The 24,042-nt window shown below is 34.3% G+C and overlaps 1 protein-coding gene across 2 annotated transcripts; it reads left to right on the top strand.

The window, feature by feature from the left end:
* Positions 1-13,433: 13,433 nt before the first annotated feature.
* Positions 13,434-16,561, top strand: LOC105786275 (protein WVD2-like 4). 2 transcript variants are annotated; one of them, XM_012612647.2, is made up of 8 exons: positions 13,434-13,696; positions 14,131-14,361; positions 14,453-14,838; positions 14,952-15,023; positions 15,118-15,202; positions 15,290-15,361; positions 15,472-15,579; positions 15,918-16,561. In XM_012612647.2, the coding sequence occupies exons 2-8, from the start codon at positions 14,134-14,136 to the stop codon at positions 16,374-16,376; spliced, it is 1,410 nt and encodes a 469-aa protein (XP_012468101.1). In that variant the 5' UTR covers positions 13,434-13,696; positions 14,131-14,133; the 3' UTR covers positions 16,377-16,561. The 2 variants fall into 2 exon arrangements, with proteins under 2 accessions (XP_012468101.1, XP_012468102.1); XM_012612648.2 differs by having other exon boundaries at positions 13,436-13,696; positions 15,121-15,202.
* The last annotated feature ends 7,481 nt before the right edge of the window (positions 16,562-24,042 follow it).

Raw genomic sequence — 24,042 nt, 5'->3', positions numbered from 1 at the left:
AGCAAATAAAACTTCACTAAAACGACAAAAAACTGAAAAGGGGAGTACAAAACAAATAAATCTTAAACCCGAAATACAAAGATTCCCTGAAATTGTCACAAACTCTCTTAATTTTGCTGTTATTCTCAACTATCTAGGGTTGCTAAAAGGCCTATTTGTAGGCTAAATTTTGTGTACAAATATTACGAACATATCTCTAGAACAATCAGAGTTAGAATGAGAAAATATAATAGAGTTTAACTAGGAGAAAAAACTCGGTTGAGTAGGGAACACGTTGTCACGTCATGACGTCGTGACGTTGTAATCGCGTTGTCAGGGCAATGACTCTTCTTCGTCACGATGTCAACTCTATTTCGTCTGAAATACGAGGCACACTTCACAAATCTCTACATTGACTCATATTTTCGAAATGCTTTCTTTGTCGAGCCCCACCAAGGGCCTAACTCTATCTCTGTTGAATGCTTATAAAGTCCAAACAATGCCTGAACTTGGAAATTGGAAGACTCTTCGTCATCATGTCTGTTGGATTATTCTCTACGCCAATTTTGAGAATCTGAACATCTCCTTGCGTGATCACCTCTCGAATAAAGTGGTACCGAATATCTATATGCTTTTTTCTTTTCTGATGCATCGATCTTTCGTGAGATGTATGACACTTTGACTATCGCAGTATACGATAGTTTTATCGTTTTTATCAACTAGCCCCTTCAAATAGACCTTTCAACCAAATGATTCTTTCATAGCTTCTGTGATTGCCATGTAGACCTGTTCATGGGCCGGGCAGCCCGGCCCGGCCCGACGACCCGCTCGAAATATGGGAGGGTTTGGGTAAAAATATAGGCCAGAAATATGGGCTTGGGTAAAAATTTAGGCCCATTTAAAAAACGGGCCGGGCCTCGGGCAAAATTTTTTTGGCCCGGGCCTGGCCCGACCCGAAAATATATTAAATATGTATTTATTTTTTAGTTTTAAAATATAATAGTTTTTCATTTACTTTCATTTCCTTGACATTGATAGAGACAAAATCCCTAACCCTATCTATTGTGCTGTGCGGCTGTGCCTTCCTCCCTTTTTTTCCCATGTCCAAAATCGACAGAGTCTTCCAGTACCGATCCACCTCCACCGTCAAGACCTCCACCGATCCACCTCCGGTCGGTTTGTTTATTCCCGAATCGCCAAGTAGAAGCAAGCATACAAGAACGAGGAGTTTGGTACAAGTACGGGTTTGCTCAACTTCTTTGGATTCCTCGTTTTCATTCTCTTTATTAAAAACAACTGTTCTTTCAATGAATTTATGCATCAAAACAGCAATAACATAAATACCAAATGTAAAATAAAACGCATTAAAGCATCAAAAAGCTTACCTGAAATGCAGACTGAAATCAAGAGTAGATAATGCTAAGTTCCCACTTTCTGCAGATTACCCACTCTTTTACCTCTCAAGATGATTCGCTTAATTTTAGTTACAAAACATACAGGCATGATGTGTTTTGTTTACTTAATTTTTGTTTTATGCATGTATTTAGTGGTTGATACTATGAAAATATTAGAGGGTAGAGTCAGTAGTGATTCATGCTAATGGAGGATATTTAATACAATTCTTCCTTTTTCTTAGAAACAGATTACCCACTATTTTAGCTCTCAAGATGATTTGCTTAATTTTAGTTACAAAACATACAGGCATGATGTGTTTTGTTTACTTAATTTTTGTTTTATGCATGTATTTAGTGGTTGATACTATGAAAATATTAGAGGGTAGAGTCAGTAGTGATTCATGTCAATGGAGGATATTAATACAATTCTTACTTTTTCTTAGAAACAGTTTGAATTAAAAATGGAAATCTAATCTAACATTCTTACTTCATTTCTAATTGCAGTTTTCTTTCAACTTCTTTCTACTGAAGTTACACACACTTCATTTGGGGCATCCTTTTGCTGAATGTTAACCAATGTTGACTATTCTAGAACTATACCACATCGACATATAAGAATGTTAAATTAGATAAAGTAAGTTTTGAGAAATTAATTACAGATTGAATTCACGTTAGAGGTTAGCTTTTGGCCTCTTGAATTGCGAATTGGGTTTAGTTTATTCCTTTAAATAGGGTAACATATGCAGATAACATGTGCCAATGCTCTGCATGTATTTTGTGTACAATATTCTGGTTGAAATTAAGAATTCTGTTTGTTTCTGTCTAAGTTTATAGAAGTGTATAATAAAAGTGTTTTTGAAATATATATATATATATATATATATATATATATTCCCTTCCATTTCATCATTAATCTATAATAAAAGTTTATATGAAATTTGTCAATTAGCTTTACATTAATCTATGATTCAATCAAATAATTAAGTGGTAAATGTTTGTTTATATGTTTATATCTGGAAATAAAGTTCTCGAATTTTGAAATTGCATGGGATTGAATTTAATGAATTTATTATAATGTTTACTAAGATCACAAGCTTAGTTTATTCATTTAATCTCATCTTCTTCTTCTTTTTTGCTTTGTTTTATTGCAGAAACAATCGACATTGAAATCGATTTGACTTACCTTAGCTTCCTTTCCTATAAGCTTTCATTTACATTTTCTTTTTACAATTTAATTTAATTTGATTTTCCTTTATTTTACTTTGTACAACATTTTCAGGTTAGCAGATTTTCCCGTAAGCTAAACTTGCTTATCTACTAGTAGGAAAATAATGGGATTGAGAAATAAAGATGCTTCTATTTAAGATTTTGGATTGGATTTATGCGTTTGAATTTCATTAATTTCTTTTTGGTACATATGTAATTTAGCTTATAGAATAAGTATGACTATCTCAGTCAATTTTTAAACACAAAAGATGTTTCTAGTTTAGGTTTATATTATATATTTAATAATTTTCCTATTGTTTATATATAAATTTGAAATCTAATAAATGTTTTTGTTCCATTCAATTCTTATTCATTTTTGTTCCATACAATTAATACAATTAACAATTAATACAATTAATAATTTGATAAATTTACTAATCAAATGTTAAATTTTATTACAACAATTAATACAATTAACAATTAATAATTTGATAATTTTACTAACAATTAATTTTAATAACAATTAGTTTTAATTTTATTAAAAAAATAATTTTAATTTTAATGCAAAACGGGCCGAGCTCGGGCCCTATTTTTTTCCCGGGCTGGGCCTGGGCAAAATCTCAAGACCATATTTCGGGCCGGGCCGGGCCCGGGCCTGGTAAACGGGCTGAAATTTTTTATGGGCCCGGCCCGAACCCGGCCCGGCCCGGCCCATGGACACCTCTATTGCCATGTACTCAGCTTCGTTAATTGATAAAGCCATATTGGCTTGAAGGGTGGCTTTCCAACTAATAGTGCAATTTTCGAAGTTGAATAGATAACCTGTAAGAGATTTTCTTTTGTCTAGGTCTCTGACATAATTTGAATCTACATAGTTGACTAGACCTTCTGAACATCTTTCGAATTCCAAACAAGTATTAGAAGTCCCTCTTTAAATATATTAGAATCCACTTAACAGCTTGCTAGTTTAATTTGTCAGATTTGGCCATATATCTACTTACTACACTAAAAACATGTGAAATATCAGGACGAGTACAAACCATTGCATACATTAGGCTTTTGATTGTACTAGAATAAGGAACTGAGGACATGTACCTTTCTTTGTCTTCAATTTATGGTGAATCTAAAGTCAAAAGTTTGAAATGGGCAGCTAAAAGAATACTAACTGATTTACAATCTTGCATTCCAAACAGCTCGAGAATCCTTTCAATGTATTTTTATTGTAACAAAAATAGCTTTACGGAGTGTTAATCTCTCGAAATTTCCATCCCTAAAATCTTATTGGTTGCACTAAGATCCTTAGCCGTTCAATTTTGGATGGATCCTTAGCCGCAATTAACATATCATTAACATAAAATAGCAAATAAATAAATGAACCATCATCTAAACGTTGTAAATAACACAACTATCGTACTTATTTCGAACAAAACCAATACCTAACGTGAAAGAATCAAACTTCTTGTACCACAGTCGTGGAGACAGCTTCAGGCAGTATAATGATTTCTAAATAAGATACACACGATCTTCCTTACCTTCAAGCCTGAAACCTTCAAGTTGCTGCATGTAAATGTCGTCGTCTAAATCCCCGTGAAGGAATGAAGTTTTCACATCTAATTGCTAACTCGAGATTGTTTGATTCAACAAGATCTAACAATATTCGAATGGACGTATGCTTCACAATCAAAGAAAAAATATCATGAAAATCAAGTCCCTCCAATTGACTGTAGCCCTTTGCGACCAACCCCGCCTTATATCTTGTGTCACCTTCACCCTAACCTTCCTTCTTTTTGAACATCCACTTGTAACCAACTATTTTCTTCCTGGTGAGTGGTTTAACAAGTTGTTGTGTTTTATTCTCATTAAGAGACTCCATTTCTTCTTCCATGGAAACAAGCCACTTGCTAAAATCAGAAGCTCGAAATACCTTTAAATAATTCGAAAGGTTAGCTAAATCGATGCTCTCAGCAACACTTAGAGCATATGCCACGAGATTTCCTTCACAGTATTTTTGCGGTGGTTTGATCTTTCTCATTTTTCTATCTAGGGCTAGCTTATATTTTTGAAAGGTCTTTGGTTGGGATGGGGAAGCCTTAGAAACCTTCTGCTATATCGAGGAAACGTAGGTTTCTTAATTTTTGCCTGACGACACGACGTGGTGATTCTCCTCATCGGGACATCACCCCTTTTCATTATGTCATTGCAACATTGTGCTCCGTCACGTCATGACGTCACCGCTTATTTTTGTTTTTGACTCTACCTTACTTGAAACACTCGACCTTTCGATGTTGTTTTGACCCGGTGACCCCATTTTAGATAAAATTATCATTGTTTCATCAAATGTTAAAATATATCTGCTACCTCATTTGGAGACGACTGGAGCCGAACCTTATAAATCAGAATGAATGTAATCTAGGGTCCCTTTATTCCTGTACACTGCTGAATCGAAACTGACTCGGGTCTGCTTCCTATAAATGCAATGTTCGTAGAAATTTAACTTTTCAACTCCAGTGCCTCTAAAAAGACCTCTTTTTCTCAAAATGGTCATACATTTTTCACTCATATGACTAAGTCGCATGTGCCACAACTGGGTTGATTTAGAATCTGGAATGAGCGAATTTTATCACGTCACTACGACGTTAGGAAAGTCCTCATCAGGACGTGGTGACGATTTTATCCTTTCTTTCGTAATTGCAACCAAACTAGACACTGTTGCACCTTGTAGAATGTATAGGCTACCAACTTTCTGCTCTCTCATCAACACTAGAGCTCTACGACATACTTTTAGTCTGTTTTACTCAATGACGATTTTGCACCCATTCGAATCTAGAGTACCCAAAGAGACGAGATTCTTATTTAAATCAGGCATATGCCTGACATCTAATAACGTTCCAACTATCTCGTTATGCAACCTAATCTGAATGGTACCAATGTCGGTTATCTTGCAGGGTAAGTTATTTTCCATAAGCACAACTCTATGTTCAATTGAGTTGTATGTGGAAAACTAATCCCTGTTGGGACACATATAGTAGGAACACCCCGAATCCAAAATCCACAATAATGTAAACTTAGACCTTTCTGTCGTTGACACCAGAAAAAAAATTATCACCTTTGTCATTGGCTACACTAGCATCGTCTACATTAGCTTTTTGCTTGCCTCTCTCGTCATTTTTGGTTGCCCTCTTAATTTTATTCCAAAGTTTATAACATTTTGTTTTGATGTGGTCCTTCTGCCATATTTTTTGTCGCGATTCCTTGACTTAGATCTTGCCCTTGATCTTCTCTAAATCGAATCCTTAGATTGTTATCTTCCTCTAGCAACCAAAACCGAGGCTTCCCCATCTGACTTGTTCTTTGAGCCTAACTCATTGTTGAGTTTATCCTTACTCAAAAGATTTCCCTTCACGTCCTTAAATGAGAGTCTCTCTCTACTGTAAATCAAGGTTTCCCTGAAATTTTTGTATAAATAGGACAAAAAACAAAGTAATAACATAGCATGATCTTTGTCGCCTATGTTGGCTTTAACATTTTTCAGGTCATTTAGGTGAGTTACAAATTCACTGATGTGAGCCCTAATAGACTCACATTCTGTCATGTGAAACGTATATAATCGTTGTTTCAATACAAAGCGATTTGTGAGGGACTTTTTCATATACAGGGCTTTCAATTTTTTCCATAGGGTTGTTGTTGTCTTTTCCGAAAGTACTGTAACAGCTCGTTTTCAGTGAAATCAGAACAATGGTATCGGGACCACAAATCCGAGTTAGAAAAAAATTTTATTTTAATAATATTACATGGTCTGCATTATGATAGGGAAGATGTATGAAAATTTTGATAAGAGAATTTTACCGATTTTATATTTAATTAGGAGGAAATGACCAAATTGCATAAAATACAAAAGTTGAATTCTAGTAGCTATATGTAGTAAATAACTATAGAATTCAAAATTTGAGGTCCTTATATGGCAATTAGACCATTAAATGTAGTTAGTAGAATTACTTGTATTTGTTCTGTAAACTCCAGTAATGTTCTATAACTTTGTTCCAAAGACGAAAATGGGTTAGGGATGTTACAAGTACCTCCTACAATACATTTTTAGTAAGGCACCCTGATACTAATTTCTTGGGTCAAACCCGAATTATGCAACGAACACGAATGAAAATCGAGAAAATTGGACACAAATATTTACGTGGGAAAACTCCTTTAAAGAGGATAAAAAACCACGAGTAAAGAAAACTTCACTTAAATGACAAAAACCCAAAAAGGGGAGTATAAGATGAAGAAACAAATAAAACCCTGAACCAAAAATACAAAGATTCCCCGAAATTCCCATAGACTCTTAATTTTGTTGTTGTTATTCTCAACTATCTAGGGTTGCTAAGAGGCCTATTTATAGGCTAAATTTCGTATAGAAATATTACTAAAACATCCCTGGAATAATCAGAGTTAGATTGAGAAAATATAACGGAGTTTAACTAAGAGAAGAAACCCGATTGAGTGGGGAACATGTCATCACTTCGTGACGTCACTATCAGTTCATCGAGACGTCCATCTTCACATCATTGCGACAAGGCGTTACTTCTTGTCAGGACATCGTAATCGTATTGTCGGTATGACGACTCATCCTCGTCACGACGTCAACTCTATTTCGTTTGAAATGCGAGGCACACTTCACAAAAATTAATAAAATTAATGAGATTTTAACTACAATTGTTGCCAAATTTAGCATACAAAATTACTTTTATAAAATGAAATCAAATTTTAAATAAACTTTAAAGGGGGCAAAAGAAATTAAAAACTAAAACAACTTTGGGGCAAACTATAATTTACTGTATTTTTATATATTTATATTAAGGACATAAATAAAATTTAAAAAAAATTAAAAGATCTAAAATATAATTTTAAAAATTCGAAGGGTCTGCATCCGCTTAATTCTCTTTTTAAGTACAAAGACAAACTAGATAGAGAGATTAAGTTTTCAATTTTTTAAAGTAGACAAATGCAATTAAATTGTCAAGTTATTGTCCTTGTCTTTGTTATTTAGGCCTTGCATGTTAGTGTGATTAGATTTAATGTACAAATTAATTTAGTAACTCAAAATAGATGATTGACTCTTAATTCAGTTAGCATCGACATTATTGTCAGTATAAGAATATATGGGTTCGAGTGCGCTGAAGCGTATTATCCTCTTATTTAAGTGTCAGGGATGGGCTATAAATAGTTCTAAATATTGTATAAAAAAAAACAGATATATTTTAAATCATAATGCTACACTCATACAAAAGGAAATAAATAAATAAAAATCTCAAAATATTAAAATTTAATGATGTGGAGTGTAATATGATCATGTCTTTGTCAAATTAAAATGTTGTATTTATGCAAGGTTAGTGTGAAGTCACTTTCGATTTATTAACATAATAATGAAACACGCAAATTATTATGAGCTTTTAATTGAAATCAAGGATTGGACAACCATGTATGTCTTGATTCCTTCTCAAAATAAAACACTGCTAATAATCTCCTCATAATTAGGGATTATAAATGATTCGGTTGATTATAAGTAGCCTATCACCATCCCTTAATTTGGATCATTGGTTAGGGTTTTCTTTTTCTTCTTTATTGGGATCCAGTTTCTCTGGAATTATGGAAATCACTTGCTTTAAGTATGAGAAAATAATATACTAACAAAATATCTCTTTGAAAAAGAAATGTAAATTTTTCTTAAAAAATAAATATTTAAAAGATACATCGCGTTACAAAATAATCGGATGAAAGAATAAGCTAAAAAGAAAATACAGATAACAAAAAGGTAAAAGCTAATGAGGTCATAGCTCAATGTCCAGCTTGAGAAGCTTAGATTCAAGTCACATTTTATGTAAATATGTGAATTAGTTTGAACTGAGTTATTAATGCAATTTAGTACTTATAATGGTTGATTTTATTGGCACTATTGTGACTTTAAAAATAAGTATCCTATAAGTTATACAAAATAAATGAAGACATAATTGCATATAGAGAATGTTAGACTTTGTGCCCTAAGTGCTGTAATTTTATTATATTCTATGTAAATTACTTTGAACATTTAAAGTGATTATTCACCAGAAGATATGCATGCTATTTAATAATCTCTATGCTAGTATGTTCCCAGTAGCTTGCATGTAAAGCAAACGGTATAAACAAACCAATTCACTGATTATCTATGTTTAACTGTGGGAAAGTGTTATAACAAAAGAGTTTGTATGCGAAAGACAACTTTCCATGGTTGGTAATCTAAACATTCCTATAGTTTATGGAATTACAATGAGCAAAAAACTCATATAAGAGCTATTATATTGTCTAAAGCCCCCACGGGAGATAGTTGTTCCTTGTTATCCAAGTAGGGGCAACTTCTAAGTAGAGACATAAATTCATTAGCCTAGATTGATAATATATTGGACTAGACCCAAATTGAATGATCTTGAATCCATTTGTTGATCAATTCACTTGTGATGTTTATTGTGTGTCTAACCTTTATCTTAATTACGTATGTGATTACGTATATATAACTTGATATTTTTATGTATTATGAACCAAAACATCCTCAAAATAGTAGGTATGTTTGCACGTTGAATATGCAACTTATGCATGGTGTAGATTTATTTATAGATATGAAATCATAACTCTTATCAAGAGCCAATGATATCCTCTTAAAAGCATTATATGGTTAATGTAAATGGAACTTGGCTAAGGGTTTTGTCATAATGTCTTAAATCATTTAGTGGGTGAATGATCATTTACTTCATAGTATATATAAGTGAACTTTAAGAAGAAGAAGAAGAAAACAAGCAAAGTTGGTAAATGAATAAATTCTAAAGGGATCATAAGTTACACACATATGACAATATCAAATTGACAAAGTGTTGCTGGCTAACTTTTGTAATGGAATATAATTAGGAGTTCAGTCTTAGATCTTTAATCTACAACATCTAGGCTACTAACATTTTAATTAATGGATGTAAAGTTGGAACTCAATTACATAAATTGTAATCCAATTTACACATGTTAATTCGATCACTCCACTCGCTTAATATAACTACTGACAAATTATGTTTAACACAAAATTTGCATTGAACCGTAAACTATTGAAAATTAAAAATTTAGTTCAAATGGTAAAATTGAGATGTTAAATGTGTATTTTTTAGTTTTATAACAAAATATAAAAAGACAAAAGCATTCTCATTGTAATATTTATTATTTACAAAAATATTTTTTAATAATTTTCTAACTCAATTGATAGAATTAGTGATGAAATCAATTATATACTTAAATAATATGTGTTTAGATTTATTTATCAAAAAATAAGAAACGAATCATTTTTTCATAAATTTAATATCATCTTAATGTAATTTTGGCCTCAAATTATGGTGGGGATTAGAGATCTCGAAATGACATGTCAGACATCGATTTGACAGGATAAAAATTTTTGTTATTTCGAATTTTAAAGATGTTCAAAAAAATATAAGTTATTATTCAAAAATAATATCTTAATAAATAATTGAAGGTCATGTTATTTTAATAAATAATAAAATAGTAAAAAAGCGAGAAGCCGTTGATTTTGTTTATTTTCTTGTCTTACGATTAAATAAATAGACATTATCGAAAAATTGCATTGGATTCTCAAAAAGATGATAAAAACAAATTTTTAAGTAAATCCAGAGACACGGACAAAACCCTTCACATGCAAATTGCAAACACACATATAGCGCGTGGGCTACACGCGTTATAAACCCACACCTGAAGGCCGACTCCCCCTCTTTCAGCCCGACTGCAACTCACCACCTGCAAACTCCTACACATTAAAATATAGAGAGAAAGAGATTTAAAAAATTAAAATTGAGTTTTTGGTTGAAATGCACATGTTAAAATTTTAATTTTTTTAAATTTTATTTTAGCTTTTAATTTTTAATTCAATTATATCTATTACTAATTTGATTATGTTTGTAAATTTTTAAAACAAAAAAAAAATCAAAAATGAAAACTTTATTAATGGGAGAGGCTATGATTGAGATTTGGGAGCGACCACCATCATTTAATCCTACGGCTAAGATTAATCCTTTACCTTAAAAAAAAAGATTTAAAGAAGCTGTCCGTCTCTCCAAACAAACAAACAAATCTTCATCTTACCATGCACGTTCTGTGACAGCTGTTACCTTAGGTGCATCAACGTGAGACCAATCATGTTCCTCGGTCTTGCCACGTCATCTTTCAGATTATTGTGGGTCATGCCCCGGCTGTTACCTTGGTGTCCCGGACCCCCCCTCGCTCTTTTACTTTTAGTTGCACACCTCTCCCACCATTCCTCCATTTCAACTTACATCGTGAAGTTGAAGGGGGGAGGGGTGTTCTGTAATTGTTTTGGGAACTTTCCATGTTGTTCAACAGTGCATTGTGTTTATTTATTTATTTTCAATTATTGGGTTGGTAGTGAAATGACATTTTTGGGCCTTAAATCCAATTTAAGCAATGAATTTTTGTTTCTATTTGGACTAAAATGCCTTTGCTTAAGGCAGTAATTAAGGACAAATTTAGGTGTTAAAATGATATCAATACCCACTTAATTAATAAAGATTAAGATAGGATTCTAACATTTCAAGTTGTGGTTGGTGAGTTAGGTCATTAGGCTTAGATCTTGCTCAACCCATCACCTTCATTTTATTTCAAAATTCTCTACATTTTCATTTTTCTTTCTCTATGTATCTTCTTAGTCTTTATACCTCTTACAAAAACTCATGATTTAGTCCTTATACTTTAAAATTACAAATCCTATTCTAATCATAAATACAAATAGTGTTTTCTGTCAAATTTTGTTAATTTGGATATTTATTTTTAAGTACAGTTTTATCAACATGTTAAGTTAATCGAGATTGAATTGGGGTAAATAAAAGAGTAAGATGAATTCAATTTTAACTTTTTATATATAAAGATTAGATCCCAAATTTTGTCAAAATACAAAGACTTAACAATATATTTTAACTTTTTTATAAAATAATAAAATATTGATTTTTTTATCCACTTGAATGTCAACGCTCTTTACTTAGATAAAAGGTTAAAATCATTTTTTGAGGTCTGAACTTTTTTTTTTGTCCAAGTTAGTCCTTGAACATTGCAATTGTTTCCGTATTGAGGTTTGAACTTTTTATGTCCAAGTTAGTCCCTAAGCTTAACAATTATTACCACAGTGGAGCCTAAACTTTTTTTTTATCCTAGTTAGTCCTTGGTATTTCTTTGAAAACCCTAAAGTTCAAGCTCCAATGTGGAAATAATTGCCGAGTTCAATGACACTTGGACAAAAAAAATTCAAGCCCCAGTACGAGAACAATTGTCTAGTTCAGGTCCCAATATGGGAGCAATTGTAAAGTTTAAGGACTAACTTTAACAAAAAAAAAGTTTAGACCCCAACAAGGGCGAACGCAAAGAGGGGCAGGACCCTCAAAAATAGAAAATTAAATTTTATCCCCTTAAAATCATTAAATTATAAATTTATATATGGTAAAATTACACTTTAACTCTCAAAATGAAAAAAATTGATTAGTCCTTTCAAAAAAATATGAAAGTATAAACTAATACATGATAAAATCATATTTTAATCTCTCAAAATTTTATAATTCAGTCTTGGTCACTCCTAAATAGTTTTCTAAATTCCCCTTAAACCACGATGTAAGAGTTATTGTCAAATTCAAACACCAAATAGTGATTTAACACTCGAATAATCATAGAATGGGGGCAAAAAAGAAATTGTCCAAAACTAAAGACCGGACATTCATTGATTAGCACCATGCACCATTGGCATTAACACATGTTAGATTGTTGCCTGAAACTTCCCACATCTCCAACACCCTTTTCTCACAATAAAACTTGACTTGTCATTTTCTAACCCATACTTCCAATCTGATTTCAGACCTTCATTTATGGAGCTCCTTTTTTGACCACTTCTATTTACATTTAATATCCTTCATTCTGACGATGAATAATAATTATATTATGGAAGTATGATAAATTAAAATTTTAAATTATGAATAGTTTTTAAATTAATGATTATTGTTTGTCGTAGTTATTTTTTACTTTTGATAATTTAGTGTGTGATTTTTTTTAATATACAGATCAATGATGACATCAATTCAGACAGAGGCTTAAATCTAAGTAATTTTATGTTACATCGATTATGTTGGTATGTTGGCTAACATCTGATTTGTCATTCTCCTATTAGAAAGAGACATGAATTACGTGAAATCACAGTTTCATACAATCATTTCTCCTTCAATTTAGTTTCATATCAATATCAATATCGTATATGTTATGTTTTAATTATGTTAAATATATTTATAATATATAATAAATATATAAATAGGTTGATTAATTGATGTAACTGAGCGAATCAACCATTGTAAAGTCGGTTCAGTTAGATTGAATAAGACGAGCATATCGTAAGAGGATGATGGTAAAGAATACTATTAAAATTTTAAATGGTATGTAATTATTTTGTTTATTGATAATATTTATAAAAGAGTAATGTATTAAATATTAAGTTGATTAAATAATTGAAAAATAGTGACAAAATGAAATGTGGTGTCCCAAATTTAGACAAATAATAGACCCAACATTTGGAAATTACCAGTTGTGAAACACAACAAAGACTTCATTTTTATGGACATTAACAACTGATTTTATTCCCTCCATTATGATTTGTAATTTTCGGAAAAGGGCAAGTTAAAATCTTTGAATTGGGAGCAAGAAGCCATCCAAATCCATGGCAATACAGTCATTTCATCAACCTTTCTATCCAGTTCATTGAAAAACTCGTCCTTTAAACTCAAAAAATATACACAAACAAAACACACAGTCTCTCTCTCTCTCTCTCTCTCTCTCTCAACACTACGTAAGCCACTTTGTATGAATTAAGCCTCTTGAACCAAAACCCAGTTTGGATTTCTAGCTTTTAGTTCCAGATTTTGTCACTTCTTTGTTAATCCTTCAAGTTCCTTTCTTTTATTGTTTACTTGTTTTCAAATTCAGTGCTTTCTTCGTTTAGTCTTTGAAGCTTTGCGTTTCAGTTCTCTTAAGTCCAAACTCTTGTAAGAAAGGTAATAAAAATTACTCTTAATTTTTGTTTCTCTTCTTTTTGAGTTTATGGCATTTCTGTCTGGTTATGTTCATTAAGGTTTAATTTTTGATGTCAGGGTTGTCTTATGCTTTTTTTTTTTTTTTTGGCTTGGAGAGTTTTAATTGTAGAATTTTTAGTTGGATCTTTGTTCAATTCTGAGATGATTCTCATATCAAGTTTTTTATTCAATTTGATCAGAGTTTGTAGTGTTTTTTTAGTAGAGAATGTGAAAAGGGAACATGCTATTTAGATTCAGTACAATGATCACTCATTTAAAGCTAGATCTTGGTTGAATCCTGTAGTTCCATAATCTAATTGAGCAATGCCATTGATTTAAGATTCTTGCGAGAAAACCCTTCAAGTTTTTTGATGTTTTTAAGTTGATGCCGATGGTTATCACTTGTAATTTTGCAGGACATGGAGTCTGAAAATTGGGTTACAGTGGAGGAAGAGATAATTGTGAGTGAAAAAACAGATATTGAAGAATCTGCTACAGAAGAAAAGAAAAAGGAACATGATGATGTTGATGCTGACATTAATGGTGAAGGGGATTCAAATTCGAAGCAGCAAGAAACAAAATCTGAAGGCAAGACAAGTAAAGCTCCTGCAAATGTTTCCAAAACTCAATTGTCAAGAACCTTAAAGGTGCCATATGTTTCATACATTCAAGCTGTTCTATTTATATTGATCACTTGCATAATTTCTTGTTTGTGTATGTGCCTATTTCTATGTATAGGAGTCTGGTAATGCAAAGAACAATAAGGTGACAAACGATAAACCTAATCTGAGAAATGCAGTTCTGATTTCTCGTAACCAGAGGCCTGTTCTGTCTCAAAGTCTTTCATTTCCTGCAAGAAGAATCCATGGGGATGGTCTTGTGAAGAGCACTGATCTCAAACATTCCCAAGAGAAAAGCTCAAAAACTCATGCCCCTTCTTCCAATGGATCAGCTCGTTTGAGTCATCCCAACAGGCGCGGATCCATCCATGTTGATACAAAGCCGGCAAATGCAAATGGTGGTGGAGTTTCTTCTAGAAGGACCACTATAGCATCTTTGCCTAGCAATAAGCCGGCAAAGTCTGGTCCTGGAAATACGGCTGCTAAGCCCTCTTCATCATCCGAGTAAGTGCCTTAGTGACCTATCATCACTCAGCTGCACACTGTTAATATCTTATACTGTTAATGCATTTATATTCAAAGCCAATAGATCTCAACAAATCCTGTATGATTTCCAGATCAGCTGATTCAAAGCCAATAGCAGCTACAATGCAGAGCAAAGAGGACGATGATGCCCATTCCACTACTTCGTACTGTCATTACTTTTAGTTTTAACTTCCATTTGCTATGCAACTTGTTTTATTAATCATTATCGTTTAATCAATATTTCTGTGTGATTATTAGCAGTGCCACCTCTCGTAGCACTAGGAGGAGTAGTGGGTCAGGATTCACCTTCAGGTTGGAGGAACGTGCTGAAAAGAGGAAGGAGGTTGGGAATATACATCAATTCATTGTTTGCCGATAGCCCTCAACTACATTAAGTTTATAGTAACCCTTTCGTGATTTTTTTCTCCAGTTTCTTTCAAAGCTAGAAGAGAAGATCCATGCTAAGGAAGTCGAAAAGAATAACCTGCAGGCAAAATCAAAGGTCTTGGCAATGACTTTTCAATATAACCATTACACGAACGAACATATTTCTCTATGTTCCCTACTTTTCTGCTTCATTTCATTAATTTTGTGGTTTGTTGCGTTGTGCAGGAGAACCAGGAGGCGGAAATCAAGCAATTAAGGAAGAGCTTGACTTTTAAAGCTACACCAATGCCGAATTTCTACAAGGAACCTCCTCCAAAAGTTGAACTTAAGAAGGTAATTTGATGGTTTTCTTTTTTCTTTATTACTATTTCATCCTGGCTTGTATTCTTTTATCAGATTTATGCTCTTTGATACCACACCCGCCTTAGAATGTTTTGGATATGCCTATTATTGGACCGTGTTTAATCATTGTCCATATGGTGTGATAATGGTAACTGTGATATCTATAGTATGAATATTGAATTGTCTTACTGGGACACCATGAACGATTGGGAACTACAGCCTTCTCGATCGTTAATTGATTTTCTGCTTGTCCTTGACATATCAGTAAAACGATGCATTTTCACAGCAAACTAGAGAGCTTTATCTGATATCTATTGTAATTGTCACAGATACCAACTACGCGTGCAATATCCCCAAAGCTCGGAAGGAACAAGAGTAATGTTGCTGCAACAAACAACCGTTCGGAAGTTGATGGTTCTGTTGTTCGCCCGTCCTTGAACCAAGAGCGGAACGGTTCAACCAAAAGAACCCAAACCAACGGTAATGAAGAAAATGTTGCTTCCAAGAAGACTGTAAAGAAACCCCAGCCTAAGGTTCAACCTAAGGAGACCACCAAAGCTGAAGAAAAGCCCGGAAAGTCAAAACCGAAAACAAAGAAGGCGGAGAACCCTGTTCAGGATGCTTGTGTCGGGAAGCCTGAAGAAAACCCGAACAAACCAATCAACCTTCCTCAATCCAAGGATGCCATAACTGTATCGGGCGAAATAAACCCTGCTCAGAATGGTGGACCAATTCCAAGTTTGGCCAACTCCGATACGATGCCCCGTCAAGTCACTGTCGGAGGTTGAAGATTGTGATTCTCAAGCCTTGTGTTAATAGCTTCATTTTTTACTTATTAATCTCAAGTTTCATGTTGTTGTGAATAGTATTTCTAAGTTGATTATGACATATTTTTTTGGAGGGTTATTATCATACACATTATAAGTTATATATGCATCAACAGGTAATTGCAAATCATATTTCCTTCATTAAATTCTACTGCAAGTGTTTGCTACTGTTCTCTTTCTATTTGGATTGTTAGGCAATCTGTCAGCGACATGAACATAGCCGGTAACCGATATCTAACACACGAGTCAAATGAATTAAGCTTCAGGTTTATTGTATAACTTGTAATTGTTATCTTCAGTTAGCCATAGGCATAGGGGGAAATTCAGGATCCTCGTAATATTTTCCTTCCAGGATAAGACAATGCACAAGTTGGTGCCTGAGATAGAGACAACTTGTGCAAATTTTAATGGAAATTCAGCTCCTTTAAAGAATTACCAGTTCAATAATTTCTTTATATATGTGTGTAAAAATCAAGGAGAATGCTTGCTGGAGAATGAGTTATTGAATTATAGGTCCCTTCCAACTACAACTTTGATCGCAATCTATCCACTGCTACTGTCTTTGTCTTCATCTTTTTTATGCTTACTGTAACTATCAGTTACAGCTAATTTAGAAATTCGTGTATCACATCGTGTTCAACTAAAGATTTAAAATTTTTTATCATACATTCAATTATATTATTATTTTTCATCGGAACATTTAACCTTTAATTTTTAACATTTTATTTTAACTTGAACATTATTTTTGTCTAAATTAATACCCTTGGATTATATCAAACAATTTAATTCCTTTTATAACACTATTAAAAATATTATTTAAAAAATAGTAAGTTCATCTTTTCAATTTAAAATTTAATTAATTGATAAAACTTAGGGTGTTTGAGTATCTTTCTTAAATTTAAATTTAAGGATTTTTATCAAATTTTAAGAGTTTAGGGTTTACTTTCAAATTAACAAGAATTAAATTATTTCGATTTTTTAGAGGGACATGAAAATTTTATTAAAATAAGCCATATAAAAGGAAGAGCTTAAACCTGTGTGATCCCACCAGCAGCCTCATTTCTCTTCAAGATGATATGTACACTTTACCTACATGAAACATAATATGCAATGATGAAAATCTCAAAATATGGTATTAGGAAAATTTATCGTCTGTATATCTAATACTTATATTAAGTATTTTATTAAGTTGGTGTCATCCTTAATTGAATTATCAACTCAGTTATGAAATTATAAAACATTTATTCTTTTAAATTATAATTAAGATTATTATGGTGACACTTTTGTTTTTTATACTTTTCTTTTATGATTTTTAAATAAAAATATTAAAAACTATAAATCTAAAGATTAAAATATGTGCTTGAAAAACTTTATTGCACTCAAAAGATGGAAGCTTGAAGGATTCCAAAAATGGATCAATTTTCAATAAACCAAAAAATTAAAATAAATATGCTTGGGAAATTTTATGGGATCTAAAAAGTGAAAGCCTTTTAAAACTCGAAAAATAGAAGATACTTAAAATGAAAGCCTCAAGAAGCCAAATATTGAGGAGACTCAAAAAAAATAAATTTTATGAAACAAAAAATCAAGGAGGATCCATAGTGGGTACCACAGAATATACAAAAGAATGTATGAATAATATGAATGAATGGTCTGGCAGAAAAAAAAATCCAAAAGAATAAAAAAAAATCATAAAAAATGAAAGAACATTTGCTCAAAGATTATTGCAATAATGAATTTCATTAAAATAATAATGTTTAGACGTGAGCCTATTTCACAAAGAAATTCTTATTGCTTCTAGGCTGAAAGCAACAAGTGTGTTCTAAACATTACTCTAACAGACTCTAAATACTTCAGGGGTTTCCTCAGCAGTCTCATTATTTAGAACACCTCTAAAGTGAATATCTAACAAGGACCCTTTTAATTGTGTCGCATATATTGCATCGATGTGCAAATTTCTCACCACTTCTTCATACATTGCAGTCCCTCCATCCTCAATCATGATTGGGTAGCGGATTTCCTACGCTAGACGAGTCACCAAACTTGACAATACCCATGTTGATAAGTCTTTCAACTTGCTTCTTGAAGGCAGTGCAATTCTCAATCGAGTGTCCCGTAATTCCCGCATGGTATTCACATTGTGCGTTCGCATCATACCATTCAGGATACGGAGGTTGTAGAGGCTTCACATGAAAAGGGGAAACAACATGTGCATCAAACAAATTTTGATACAGGTCCCTATACGGTATTGGGATTGGTGTAAACTGAAACTTCTCAGTCTTTATACCGGAATCATGTCTTGATGAATTTTGTTGATTACCAACCACCTTTCTTGGATGACTCACTGTAACTGATTTAGAGTAACACGTGTTGTTCACCTCATTTTCTCTTCTTCTTGAGATTGACCTCTTGTTACTCTCCTCTGCATCGATTTTCCCGCTCCTTATAGCATTTTCGATCATTTCACCGTTCATAACTATGTCAGAAAAGCTTTTTGTAGCACTTCCTAACATATGTGTGATGAATGGAACTTTCAATGTATTTATAAAGAGTATTGTCACTTCTCTTTCCAAAAGTTGTGGCTGAACTTGGACGGCGACTTCCCTCCATCTCTGTGCGTACTACCTAAAGCTTTCACTCGGCTTCTTCTCCATGTTTTGAAGGGTAATTCTATCAGGAGCCATGTCTGTCACATGACTATATTGTTTCATGAATGCTTGTGCCAAGTCCCTCCATGAACCAATCGTGGTACGGCTTAGCTGATTGTACCACTTAAATGCTGCCCCTGCTAAGCTATCTTGGAAACAGTGTATTAATAGCTGGTCATTGTTAACGTATCCAGCCATTCGCCTGCAGAACATGGTAATATGAGCCTCTGGGCAAGTCGTCCTATTGTACTTCTCGAATTCTGGAATCTTAAACTTATGAGGAGTACCAAATCAGGAACTAAGCTCAGCTCTTTAACGTCAATCTCACGACAGCTTTCAGTGACTTCCATCACCCTGAATTTCTCCTCGAGCCATTTGCACCTTTCCTCTAGCTGCTTTGGTAACTCCTCCTTTATTCTTTTCTTTTCAGCCACTTCATCGAAGTCAGGAATGGCAGAGTTAACAGGGTAGTTTTCGGGGTTAGAGCCCAATCTAGCTTGAAAGTTCGAAGCATTGGCCTGGGACTGCTGAGGCCTGATTGTGACAGTGGGTTTGTGTGGATATTCAGCTTGAGTTTGAACATGTGGAGGAGTAAACCCTGGAGGATAGAGTGGTTCATCGACATCAGCCATGGGACCCTTTCCTTTATCACTTCCCTTAGTTATCAGTTGGGTTAATTTTGCCACTATATCTTCTTGGGATTCTCGCATCTTCTCAGACATCTCTTGTTTCATCTTGTCTAACCGCTCCTGCATTTGTAGCTGAAGCCAGTCTTGCATCTCCTTCTGGTACTGTTCGAGCTTTTCTAATCTCTGATCCATATCTTTTGTCTTTGCTCGAGTGCCGTATCGGTGTCGGGTTGGTTGGTTGGTTTCCAGGTTAACTGAGCAATGATTTTAACTTATTAGGATTTAATAAAGGTCTTTAATGCATATGATGCGATGCTAATGCATATGATGTGATGCATGAGGTGAATGCAAAAAAGGCGTTAATTATAATTCAATTCCACTCAGAAAACTTTACTAGAGAAAAAATTTCTTTACATAAAATGGCTATAAATAAGGCCTTGCCCTAATACTTAGAAATTTAATCTCCCTAAGTAATGATGCCAACTTCTGCCCCTGATCTGATTCCGATTCGTACTTCACACTTAGTATATTAGCCTGTATTGCCAAAGTCTGCAGGTGCTCAGCTACCCCTTGAATCTAAACCACAGCTTCTCCCATAATGTGATCCCTTCTTACAACTTGATCCTGGAAATAGTGAAGCTGTTCACTTTGATGATCTTCGTTTGCTTCCAGATGCTCAATCCTGGCTTCATAGTTCTACGATGCTATCTCTAATTCCTCTATAGTTTTCTTCATTTGCTCGATCCTGCTTAAACTTACTTGCAGTTCCGCCACTGAATTTTGATTTCGGTATTGATAAACAATCTTCTCAAGTTCGGCCACTCTAGCCCTTAGTTTATCTCTTTCATTCTGGCTTTCTGACAAACTCCTCTCAAATGACTTATTTTGCTTTTGAGCCTCCTTTTCCCACCTATCAGCCTTGGCCTTTTCTTCTTGAACCTCTTGACGCCACTGTTCTGAGGTTTTTTCCAACCCAACAGTTCTCACTGACAAATGTAATCTCTTATAATCTGTCTTCAAGCTGTTCAGGTCTTCCTCGACTTTGCGCTTCCCTTTTCTCAGGCCTTCGGTTTCCAGTTTCTGAACATCTATGTCCAGCCTTAAATTCATCTTCTCCTCTTCCATTTGCTCTATCTTCTACTCAAGCTCAGAATTCCTTCTTTCAAAATCTTGCTTTATAATTTCTAGCTCAGAAGAGATCATATGTACATGCTTTTCCACAAATTGACTATCTACTTGACCTGGTACAGGTATGTTATCATTGATCCTTCTATTAAGCCACTCGACATATTCAGGCGTCGTTGATAGACTTACTGCCAACCTCTTCAATCGGCGAGTCTGCCTCCAAGCATTAGTCATTTCTCGTATCTTCTTCTTGTAACCATCACACTTATACGAGAATTCACACTGAGCTAATCCATGGGTTGTTGGTACGAATTGCCTTGACCTATATTGTCTCAGTACCAATAACGATGCATAGCCAATAGCCCCCCAAATCCCAAGTAAAGGGACCCAGTCAAAATCTCCACACCTATATAAGATCTCATCTGACAGCATCCAAGGAGCTCTCCATTCAATATCCCCCTCTTGAAGATTCTGAAGAGTTGCCATCCATTTTTCCTCTGAGATACCATCCTACCTGGGTAATGCCACTATTTCCTTCAAGGGCGAATAATTTTCAGAAAAAACCCGATAGGAAACCTTATCCACCTTCCAAAAGTGACAGTGAAACCATGCTAAAAGGAGTTGCGTGCATCCAATGAATCTACCCTCACCTACTCTTCGACATTCATTCAGAGATCTGAAGGTTTCTGCCAGAATTGCTGGAACCGGTGTAACCCCCTTGTCAAGACGGTCAAAAAGGTCAATGACTGCTTCATCAATATGTCCCAAAGCTTTAGGAAAGACAACCAAACCGTAAATACCCAAGGCAAAGACATCAACCCTCTTCCTCGTATCCGGGTGCGCTAGAATTAAATCTTTCAGGTTCCTCTAAGGAATGCACTTACTATCTCCCTTTTGCTTGATTCGTGCTGCGACCCATTGCTCACTCATCCCCTTAATATTCATCAATTTCTTCAAAAAGGTTGGAACATTAGCAACTCTTGAATAGGCTTTGTCCACTTGAATTTTTGAACACGAAGCAATGCCGTGTATTCCTCCACCGTAAGCACTAAGTCAACTTTTCCAAAGGTAAAGCAACTATAAGCAGGATTCCAAAATTGGGCTAAGGCACGAAATAAGTGCTTATCCACCTTTAAGTCGAGCAAGTAAGGTAGGTCTCCATAGCTAGAGTAGAAGAGCTGCTTAATCTCATCATTCCACCGGTCCCAAGTTTCCTTTAGTTCCTGCAAGTTATTCTGAGTCACGCTAACACGAGCGAAGTCCCATAACTCTGACACATATCCCTCGGCCAAACTATCGCATTTCTCTTGCTGCATTGTCTCAGACCAAGTTTGGACAGCCACATTATCTTTCACCTTATCAAGAAACCCTTTTTCCATGATAAGCTTTCTATTTAGCAACCGAATATGAACTAACGCCCTTTTAGGATGAAATGCTATGCAATAATGATGTCATGCAATCAAAACAAAAGAAACCCAAGTCAGTATCACATATAGAGATATAATCAAATACAAACATGAAATAGCAAGAAACACTTAATCAGGAATCCACTAGGGTTTTGGGATAGTTCTACCTAGGTCAAGTTCCTAAAGCTCACTATATGAGGCTTGGTTTCTAGAGTAAGGGTACCCGAACCAGCAGATTCCTCGATTCTCACCCATTATAGGCTCATGTGGATCGAGTTCGGTTCAGGGGGACACATTTCCCTATGACTGCACGGAGATGAAAATCTCACGAAGACATGGGTACGGATGTATCCTGGAAGCAGTCCACTACCCTGCACGGAGGTGAAGACCTCACGAAGGACTAGTTTCTCGCTCCCACTTAAAGGGTAAAATGTAAAATGCAAATGCAAAGTTGCCAACATCAAAATGAAAAAAACGATGAATGCGAAGGGAACTCGTGAATTTTTAAAACTTTTAATTTTCGACACAAAGACAAACATAATCAGTTTATGGCTCGACTCTCAAAGTCCCCAGCGGAGTCGCCAAGCTGTCGAAACAGCTTTTTGAAAACAAAAATTTAGTTGTCGACTTAAAAACAAAAACTGGAGTCGCCACCGATCCTTTATTAAGGTGTGATCAGCTCACCTTAAAAATTATTTTGGTCTACGAATTTTGAGAAAACGAGTTCGGGAGTCAGTTACGTATGAGGAAGGGTTAGCACCCTCGTAACGCCCAAAATCGGTACCAAATTGACTATTTGATGTCTTGGTGTCGAAAGTTAAAAAAGATTTTAAAATAAGCTTGAATGATGAAATTTGAAAAAGGATAATCAATTGTTCAAGTTATGTAAAGAATCGAGTCCCAATACGTTAGGGTACAATTCCTCATAATCCCCGAACTTTGAATATCACTTTTATTTTATGTAAAAATCTTCATTTTGAGAAAGTAACATGCCACACCCAATGCGTTAGGACACAGCAAGTTAAGTTCCCAAAAATGATTTTTATACTCATGCATTTTGAATAAAGAATATCATCGGTTATTTAAGATTAACAAAGAAAATCAGAACCCAATACGTTAGGGCTCAATTTCCCTCAAAAATCCCAAACTTCGAATATTGCTTTTATTCAAAAAAAACCGTTAAATCAAGAAAATAACCTTGATGTATAGTTAAAACCAAAATGTATTTTCTAAAAGGGTATGTTAAAGTTAATGTACAATATGAAACAAAAACTTTAATGTAAAACATATATGAGTATGTATTTACAAAATATATATACAAGTACAATATACAAGCTTTGCGACTATGTGTACACACATATTTAACACGCATAAATATAAGTATACATGAAAAGGTAAGTGAAAAAATATACAGCAAACCTATAACAATTCCTAAAAATCTACATGTATATATGTAATGACAATAAAATAAGAGTATAAAAACATGCAGATGTGTATACATTTTCAAAAATAATGGGGGCCGATTTAAAATAAAATTAAAAAAACCAACTTGAATGCGCTCGTAACATTGGAGGACCAAAAAGGAAAATTATCCCCTCATTCCAAAATGCTGCGCAGTGAGGGACCAAATTGAAACAAAAATCAAATCTGTAGTCTAATTTTAAAAAAAAAGTAAAACGGGTTTGATTGGAGTGCGCTGCAAAAGGGAGGGACCTATAGCGCAAATCTCCCATCTAAAGGAAAAGCGCGGATCCTGGGACCGGGTCGGGTCGACGCGCGGATCCCCCCCAAAACGGCGCCGTTTGTCTTTCTATTTAAA

Source organism: Gossypium raimondii, chromosome 1, assembly GCF_025698545.1.
Source record: "Gossypium raimondii isolate GPD5lz chromosome 1, ASM2569854v1, whole genome shotgun sequence".
Taxonomy (NCBI): domain Eukaryota; kingdom Viridiplantae; phylum Streptophyta; class Magnoliopsida; order Malvales; family Malvaceae; genus Gossypium; species Gossypium raimondii.
This window is presented reverse-complemented; position numbering and strand designations above follow the sequence as displayed.

Bases quoted from the DNA above. Each gene is read 5' to 3' on its own strand.
- LOC105786275 (XM_012612647.2), top strand. From the start codon at position 14,134: ATGGAGTCTGAAAATTGGGTTACAGTGGAGGAAGAGATAATTGTGAGT. The intron at 15,024-15,117 runs GTACTGTCATTA...TGTGATTATTAG, and splicing joins GATGCCCATTCCACTACTTC to CAGTGCCACCTCTCGTAGCA. The intron at 15,203-15,289 runs GTTGGGAATATA...TTTTTTCTCCAG, and splicing joins GTGCTGAAAAGAGGAAGGAG to TTTCTTTCAAAGCTAGAAGA.